The following is a 9342-nucleotide window of genomic DNA, read 5'->3' on the forward strand; positions in this document are numbered from 1 at the left end:
CAGACTCTTCTCTTCTGTCTTAACTTCTTTTGGTCATGGTAGATATACTTGAACTTTAATATTCTTCATTTTCATAACCTCTGATGTTATCACTCTGTCCCTTACTGGAGTCAGCTAAGAGTTGTGTATATGCTGAGTTGTTTTTTTGTTTGTTTGTTTTGCTGTTTTGAGGCAAGGTTTTTTGTGTACTCCTGGCTTGCTCAGTAGGCCCCACTGGCCTGGAATTTAGAAATCTGATTGTCTCTGCTGGGACTAAAGGTGTGCCCCTCCACACCTGGCTTTAAGAGTTGTTTTTTAAATATGTTCTTCCCATAGCATGCCACTCTTTGAGTGCCAGAACAGGCTCCAAAGCTACATAGAGAAACCCTGTCTTGAAAAACAAACAAAAAAAGCATGCCACTCTTATTTCCTCACAGCACCAGACATAAGGTTTTCCAAACAATAGATGCCTGTATGATGTGTTTGTCCATGTGTGCTACCAAACCCCTGTGCTGTCTGGTGCTCTTCACTGGTCTTCATTCACAGAGGAGCTAAGGTGTACACGCTGGGACTCTGGCTCCTTTCACAGCTGTGGACGGGGCTGGCAGTACTTCTCTCAGGGATTATCCCTAACCATCCCCCACTTCTGCAGGAAGCTGGGGAAGAGGTCAGAGTCTCAAGCCTTATCAGGGATCTTCTTCAAGTGATCCTGGAGGGAACTAGGCACATAATGAGTCCTCTCAAGGTGCAGCTCCACTACAGCCTTTAGGGTTCACATGTACCAAGCAGCTAGACACCCCTCAAGTGTCACCACACCTAACTGTGCTGCCACTGAAGTCTACACTTTTCTCAGCAGTGTAGACCTGATATCACAGTTGCTTTCTGCACACTGCTGTGGTCCTCAGGCACCAACACTTTCTGGCTCGCTCTTCAGGCCTTACTTGTCTGAGTTTGTAGTGGCCTCCCTGGGACAGCTGCTACCTGGTCAATGCACAGTGCCTCAGAACAAACTTGGTATACCTTACAGATAAGCTCATCTCCTCCCCTTTTCCCTTAGAGCCAATGCCCTAGAAGAGCAGCTGAAGGAACAGGAGCTCAGAGCCCAAGAGAGGGTCCTGGAAGAAACCAGGAAGCAGAAGGAGCTCCTGTGTAAGATGGAACGTGAGAAGAGCATTGAGATCGAGAACCTGCAGGCCAGGTGAGCAAAGCTCTGGAGCAGGCAGCAAAGTCCATCCCTCGGGGAGCTAGAAGGAGAAGCTTCATAACAGAAAGGGGGCATTCACATGGAAGGATGCTTAAAATTTCTTATTTATTTGTTTGTTTTGTTTTGTTTGACATAGGGTTTCCCTGTGTAACAGCCCTAGCTGTTCTGGAACTATCTCTGTAGACCAGGCTGGCCTATACTCACAGAAACCCACCTGCCTCTGCCTCCTGAGCATGGGGATTAAAGGTGTGCACCACCACTGCCCTGACAAAACTTCTTTTTTAATTTTTAAATTACATTAATTCGTTGTGTGTTTGTGTGTATGCATGTACAAGTGTGAAAGTCAAGAGGACAACTTGTGGGAACTGGTTCTCTCCTACCATGTGGGTTTTGGGCATTAAATTCAGGTTCAGTTGAACATAAGACCAGCATGAGAGACCTCATTTCCCCATCTATCCCCAAAATATCAACTTTTATTTTAAGAGAATTTGGCAGAATTACTTTTGTGTTCATTTGGAACTGACACCTTGGGTGTTTGGTACATTAACAGTAATACTCCAGGAGAGACTGATAACGAATATATCCATATACACTTAGACACTGCTGGAACTGTGTCAAAGGGACACTGGAGCCAACTGAAAGAGCTTCCAGTGACCAGAGCTGTGAATGGCAATGGAAACAATCCCATGGGAGGATAGGGTGTAAATGATATGGGCAGGAGTCCTCAGCCACACCGTCAGTCTGTAGGTAGACGACAAGAGTCCTGCTCCCATAGGAATACAAATAGTGCTTGCATACTCCCCTCCAGGAGCTTGTGTGGGGTCCCTCTCTGGAGGTATAAACTGAGGACCACCAGAGATACATACTTAGTAGATATAACTTAACCAAGTGGTCCATGATGGTAGTGGGTGTCAGGAGAGTGTGACAAGGACCTCACTGTGCAAGAATTTTCCCTAGGCATACCTGTCCCCCAAGTCTAAACACCAAAAACTAGTCTGAGATGCATTTTGCAGAATGTATGTTCAAGACCACAGTAAGACAGTCTGGGAGGATAAGGTTAATGTGTGAAGACATAGGATTTGGTGGAATGTATGCACTGATTAATAGTGTGACCCAGCTGAGTACAGCTTGTGATGTGGCACAGTGACAAGTAGGAAAACCAAAACAGACAATCTGCACTGTCTACAGTTTTTAAAGCCATCATGACCAGTGCAAAGTAGCGCACACCTGTACTTCCAACATTTAAGAGGTAGAAGCTAGAGGGTCAGGACTTCAGGGTCATCTGTGTCTACATAGGAAGGTTGAGGCCAACCTGGGCTTCACAATTTTTGTTTCTCAAAGACAAAAACATTCAAGAAAAAAGCTGGGTGGTGGTAAGGACTGGCCATGCATTTGGGATTATTGTGGGTCACAAAACAGCTCCCAGGAAATGAGTATTCCTCTAGAGCTAGGCCTTCCTTGTCTTATGGAGACACATTTTTAGAGGGAACATGTCCTAATCTGTTTTTGTGTCCTAGGTTGCAGCAGCTAGATGAGGAGAACAGTGAGCTGCGGTCCTGCACACCTTGTCTGAAAGCCAACATCGAACGCCTGGAGGAGGTGAGCTGCTGGCCTGGTGCTTGTGAGGAAGTCCCTGCCCAGAATGAATACTGTCCTCTACCCTCTCCCTGACAAATCAGTATGGAGCCAGAACGTGAGGTCATGGTCTTCTAGGGGTAAGGGTGGGGCAGGTTAGTAACTCCTGTTGTGCTCAAATGTGAAGGGGCTGCTGTTAGACATTTGGCCCCACCCAGCCTTTCCACTCTTCCACAGACCTGGGATCTGCAGGCCCAGAGCCCACACTATCTACTCATGTCTGAGTTCACAGGAAGATGGTCTTAACATACCACCAGCAAAGGCAGTCTGTTAATTTCTCTTCTAGTCATTGAAAGAGAGGGCAGCCCTCTAGGCACCCTCATAGGATGCCTCTGGTAAGGTCTGAAACCAGAATATTTCCAGCTGGCTTAGGCTCTGACTCCTCTAAGTCAGAGGAAGAGCGGAACAGGAGCACCTCACAGATACTGGACTAAATCTTGTCCATATGAAGGTCCTCTGGCCCCAAGGTAGGGCAGCTTTGATAGCATGTCAGGGAAGCACAGTCATAGTCCTGTCATGAACTGAAAGTGGGAGCCACAGTATCTGTCACTTGGACTGGGAGATCGATGGTGTAGAGCACAGGTCATTGAGTTAGGCTGCATATACTGGTAAAGCGGTGCCATTGAGTACCTGTCATGCTGGTGTCTGTTTTTGCAGGAGAAGCAGAAGATGCTGGATGAGATTGAAGAGTTGACACAGCGGCTCAGTGAAGAACAGGAGAATAAGAGGAAGATGGGGGACAAGCTGAGCCATGAGCGGCACCAATTCCAGAGAGATAAGGAAGCAACTCAGGAGGTGAGCAGGGCCATTTGTCCTCCCCCATGTCCCCATATTGTCTAATGCTGCCTGCTCCCTGGTAGAGGCCAGGAAACCCTTTTGTTTCCTAATGCTCTGGGCACTGGTATGCAATAGCCTCTCAGAACACAGGTCAACACCCTCCCAGGAGAGGGTGATTAGGCCAGCTATCGGGAGCCCACCTTGTGGTTGCCTCACAGCTGATCGAGGACCTCCGCAAGCAGCTAGAACATCTGCAGCTCCTCAGACTTGAGGCAGAGCAACGACGGGGCCGCAGCAGCAGCCTGGGCCTGCAGGAGTACAATAGCCGTGCACGGGAGACTGAGCTCGAGCAGGAGGTCCGCAGGCTCAAACAGGTGTGTTCTGCCTTTCCACCTACCCTTACAGAGGCTCATAAGAGGGGACACCAAGCTGAGGTCCTTCCTGGCAGCTCCTTGTCCCAGCAAGGAGCATAGCCCAGTGTGACACTGCCATGCCCCCCTAGGACAACCGCAACCTGAAGGAGCAAAATGATGAGTTGAATGGGCAGATCATCACCCTCAGCATCCAGGGTGCCAAGAGCCTCTTCTCCACATCCTTCTCTGAGTCACTGGCTGCCGAGATCAGCTCTGTCTCCCGAGATGAGGTAGTTTGTCCTGCCTTTGTCTGTTTGTTCTGCACAGGTTCCTTCCTCTTGTTGTACTGACCCTTTGCTTTTCTGCAGCTCATGGAAGCAATCCAGAAGCAGGAGGAGATCAATTTCCGCTTGCAAGACTACATTGACAGGATTATTGTGGCCATCCTGGAGACTAACCCATCCATCCTAGAGGTCAAGTAGGACATCTTAGCCCAGTTTGGGCTGGTTATAGACTCCACAGCACCCCAGAGTGGCTGAGCCAAGAGCAGCAGGTCCTCCAGCTTACCAAGCCTAGAGTATACCGGGGCCCTCATGAGGCTGGACTGGGAGAGTAAAGATAGGGGCTGCAGAGAACAGTAAGGAGGAAGACAGGGAAGTCGACAGCAGATGAGGAGTGAGGCTGGGCTCCTTGGATGTCAGGGAGCCAGGGCCTCCCACCACAAGCTGGCCTAGCCAGCAACACCCATGCCTGCTCAGCAGAATGCAAAAGTAGGGATAGTCTCTCAAGCTGGGAGGAGCCCCTCAATGACTCTCTGACAAACCCCTCTTCCTGCTATGCAGCCTGTTAGGAAGAGAGGGAGAAAATGAATCCCACCTCAGTTGCTGCCTCTCACTCATGTTGATATGGTGCCACCCTAGCTTGGCCATTCCCACATGGTATGCAAGCTGAGGACCCACAAGTTGGATATAGACATGGTAGTTCTGGGAAGACAAGCAGGGCAAAGATGGCACATGTGGGATCTGGCCCGGAGCCACAGGCTACCTACTCTCCTTGCGCTGCTCAAGCCTTCTCCGACCAGATGGGCTTCCATTCACCTTTGGACCCAGGGCCTCCAAGCCACAGACATTCTCTGTCTAGACTCTCACACAGTAACTCGTCAGCTCTGGTCCTCTCATGGGGGCTAGGACAGCTAGTTCATGCTGACTGTGGACTCACTTCCTGGACTGGTGAACACCCAGGTGCAGGTGCTGCTTCTCCTCAGGTGTGGCCTACCCTGGCTCCTGGGCCCACACCCTCCTCAGGCTGACTTTACTGCCTTGGGAGAAGTTGACATTACCCAGACAATAGTCTCCGCCTCTGAAACAAAGTTTTCTTCTCTGCTGTTGACTTCAAGTCCCTGGGTGACCCCCGGGAGTCATTTTTCTGGTGGGTAAGTGGGTGGAGTAAACAAGGCTCTACACAGACCCAGAGCCCAAGGAAGGCTTGCTGCTTGCCCCCCCCCCCCGCCCCGCACCAGTCACGGAGTGCACCAGTCACGGAGTGCAGTGTCCATGGGCCTGAGCCTGAGCACTAGCCCAGGAGTGTGGGCACACCGTGTGAGACCACATCATAGGCTGTGTGAGTGTGTGTGTGTCTGTGTGTGTGTGTATACATACGTGTGCATGCATGAGTGTGCACACAAGTGTGAATGTATGTAAGTTGTGCCCACACATGCTGCCCTGCATCCCTTCACTGCCTATCTTCCCCTTGCCTACCTTCTACACTACGGTTTAAGATGTTGCCTCGTATTGTACATTTTGGGGAAAGCCTTGTGTGTAAATCAGTGTAAACTTGGAGGAGAGATTTTTCTATCATGTAGAGTAGGTATTTTTTATAGATTGAAGGTTGATCAATTTTTTAATACTTTCCAGAGAGAAAACTATCTGTGTATACATATGAAAAAAAAATATATATATATGTATAATATATCAATACTGGAGCCCTGCCTTTCTGTGCCCAGGTCCAAGTCCTGTATAAGGGCTTGTTGCCTGTCTCTGCTGTCTGCCCTGCAGTGCTCACTGTAAACATGGGTCTCCAGGAGACACTGGGAAACACACCAATCACCAACTTGCTCACAGCATCTGCTTCAGCTCCCTGAGAAGTAGCTCTTCCTCCAGGGTATGGAAGGATGGGAGGCCAGCAGGATCCTGTCCCATGTGTTAGCCACAACAGATTAAAGCTGTTACTGCACACAGAGGCCGGCTCCTTTCTCCACTGGGGTTGTGGGGTGGGTGGTTATGGGCCTGGCCTTTGTTTCCCTCGGGGTTTCTAGGGAGGTGGCATTGGTCATTTAAGTATAGACCATGGGACACCCTTGATTTTCTGCCTTGATCAGGTTGTGCCCACCCTGAGGACCTAGGGTTGCTCTTCTAGGCTAGGCTACTTCCTGGGCAGAGTCTGGATCCTGAAGGGAGTAGCTCTGCTGAGAGTAACTTCTAAAGGCAAGGCCTCAGTGACCTCCAGGGGCCCTTTACATGTAGGACTGGTGCCCTGAATACAGCCCAGGAGGGCCACAGTGAGCCTCAGTTGAGGTTGGTAAATGGACAGAGCGGGAAGTATATATGTGGATATCACAAATCTCGGGCACAGTGCTCTTACTCCTGGGCTACACATCCTATGTCTGAGAGGAGTTGCTGTGTAGTGTGGTCAAGGATGAAATATTCAGAGCAAAGAGCTATAGAGAGTGGAAGGAGGAATATCCCCAGGAGGGGCCATCACAGAACACCAAAGCAGGCAAGAAAATAGGCAAAAGCCAGCAGGCAAGTGCGGCTCAAAAGTCAGTCTGAAGGGCTAAAGGACTTCTGAAGACTTGTGGCATGTGGTCACTGATACCACCATGGAAGTACTAAAAGGTGTCATCGTAGCAGCCTGTTGCACTCCCACTCAGGTTCTAAGCCACCAGCAAGCCCATCTGTTCCTAGGAGAAGCTAGAAGCAGGGAGGCCAACACCACAGCCTGGTGGGTCTTCAGTTTGACTTCCAATTAAGTGTGGTCTAGTCAAGCCTAGTGGAAGATTCTGAGGGTATTGAACCCCAGAAAGACAGTTCTCCATTTGGGATATGGTGGGAGGTGATCACATGGTTGAAATGGGTTGTTCTTAGAAATATTCCAGAAAGAGCTGCCCAATAATTTCTTGTAGGGGGCCAAATGCCTAGAGGGTAATTCCAGAAGTGGGTACCCTAGCAGGCTCCTCACTATACCTCTATGGAAGAGGGTATAGAGGGAGTGGCCATTGGGGCTTGCCAACTCTTGAGCCTTCAGCAAGCAGAACTCACTTCCCAAGGCAGATTTGTCTCCAGTTGGCTCTTGGAGTTGCTCTTCTCTTTCCAGTGTTGGTCAGTTAGCCATTCAAAATAGCATAAACAGCCAGGTGTAGTGATGCATGCCTTTAATCGCAGCACCCTTGGAGGCAGAGGCAGGCAGATTTCTGTGAGTTTGAGGCCAGCCTGGTCTACAAAATGGGATCCAGGATGGCAGGGCTATTTCACAGAGAAACCCTGTCTCAAAATAAAAACAAAAATGAAGCTTGGCATCTGTAAATTTAAATTGACACCAGCCTCCCTGACCACCCTGGGAATACCCACTATTGGTGAACCCAGAAAGGTGCCTTACTACCTGGTTAGAACCCAGGGCAGCTGCCTAGATCTGTCTGCCCTGCTCTGAACGTGCTGGCATTTTGGAACCCAGAGCACAGCAAGAATTTTAGCCAGGAACCTCCATTTGCTTTTTTTTTTTTTTTTTAATTATTTTTACTTTAAGTGTATTGGTATTTTGCCTGTGTGTATGTCTGTGTGAGTGTGTCAAATCTTGGAGCTATAGATAGTTACCTGCCATGTGGGTGCTTGGAATTGAACCCAGGTCCTCTGGAAGAGCAGTCAGTACTCTTAACCACTGAGCCATCTCTCCAGCCCCTCCATATATGTTTATTATGAGGTTGGTGTTCTGACTTATGTCATATATCACTCGTGGAAGTCAGAAAAACTGAAACCTGAGTTTTAGGCCAGTTGGCTGAGCTGCCAGTCATGCTTAAGCACATGAAGATTCCTGGGTGTTGATCCGTTGGGGATTTCTGACTAATAGCTTCTGAATCTCACTAGACATACTAGGTAAGCACTCTCACTGAACTATATCTGCAACATGCACCTTTATAACCTACCTTTTTTTCTGGGGGAGTGGGGTGAGGAAGGAGAATTGAGACAGTTTCTCTGTGTAGCCCTGGGCTGTTGTGGAACTCTGTAGACCAGGCAGGCCTCAAACTCAAGAGAGATCCATCTGACTCTGCTTCCCAAGTACTGGGATTAAAGGCGTGCACCACCACCACTCAGCTATACCTTTTTGCTTTATTGAGATAGGGTCTTATGTGATTTGTGTTGTCTTCAAACTCACTATGTAACTGAGGATGGCCCTGATCTTCCTGTCTCTACCTCCCAACTTTGGAAATCATAGGTATGTTCCACAGTCTCCCCACCCTGATCCCTGACAGAATCTCACTTTTTAGCCCTGGCTGGCTTCAAACTTACAAAGATCTGCCTGCCTCTGCCTTAATATAAATGCTGTGATTAAAGGAATTGACCATCATGCCTCATCCCTCTACTTTTTGAGACAGCCTATTAATCATGCTAACCTTGAACTTAACTTTCTGGCCTAGGCCAACTTTGAATTTGTGACCCTCCTGTCTCAACCTCCCGAATAAGTCTATGCACCTAGGCCTTTTTGTTTTATTGCTATGTCTCCAAAGCCCAGAACAGTTCAGGGTCACACCTGCTCAAGACTCTGGTTGTTGATCTGTGATTTTTGTCCCTGCAGAGTTTTCTCTGCCCTTTTTGACTCCTATCAGCTGCCCTGTTGTCTAATGACTCATCAGTGTTCTATTTTATGGCCCATACTACACTAGCATAAATCAGAGTTCACCTAACAACCTGGGATGATCCAAAGTCTCCTGCTGTGTGATCAGTTAATGGGATGCATCATGGCACTGAGGATGATCCATAGTGACCAGAGATGCTGCAAATCCTGACCTGCCATCTTTGCCATTCCTCTAAATCAACCATGAGCCTCACCTTCTGATGAGTTGTCAGTCTAGTCAGTCTTCTGGATGAATGACCTATCTTCCCACGATGATAGGCCTTGCCTCTAGTTTCTCCTTGTCTCCATAATGCCTGACTCGCTAAAGAGGTATTGGAGTAACAGCTCATTGCTGAGTTAGCAGTAACTTCAACCACTGTGTCAGTGGGTTCAACCCCAGCTGCATCTCTTGGAGTGCTCAGATGCCAGATTCTGGTCTAATGTTGCCAAAATGTGCTGTCATCCACATTTAGACACAGGTGTCTCCACGTGCATCTTGGGTTCAGT

General features: G+C 48.6%; 1 protein-coding gene across 1 annotated transcript in view; it reads left to right on the plus strand.

Annotated features, from left to right (window-relative positions):
* Rab11fip3 (RAB11 family interacting protein 3) overlaps window positions 1–6184 on the plus strand; it is a 75938-nt gene extending 69754 nt beyond the window's left edge. Inside the window, exons 10-15 of the mRNA XM_051181053.1 lie at window positions 1037–1177; window positions 2701–2782; window positions 3476–3613; window positions 3814–3969; window positions 4098–4238; window positions 4317–6184. Coding sequence (XP_051037010.1) covers window positions 1037–1177; window positions 2701–2782; window positions 3476–3613; window positions 3814–3969; window positions 4098–4238; window positions 4317–4430 — 772 coding nt within the window. The 3' untranslated portion in view covers window positions 4431–6184. The remainder of the gene's footprint in view (window positions 1–1036; window positions 1178–2700; window positions 2783–3475; window positions 3614–3813; window positions 3970–4097; window positions 4239–4316) is intronic.
* The last annotated feature ends 3158 nt before the right edge of the window (window positions 6185–9342 follow it).

Source organism: Phodopus roborovskii, unplaced genomic scaffold, assembly GCF_943737965.1.
Source record: "Phodopus roborovskii unplaced genomic scaffold, PHOROB, whole genome shotgun sequence".
Classification (NCBI taxonomy): Eukaryota; Metazoa; Chordata; class Mammalia; order Rodentia; family Cricetidae; genus Phodopus; species Phodopus roborovskii.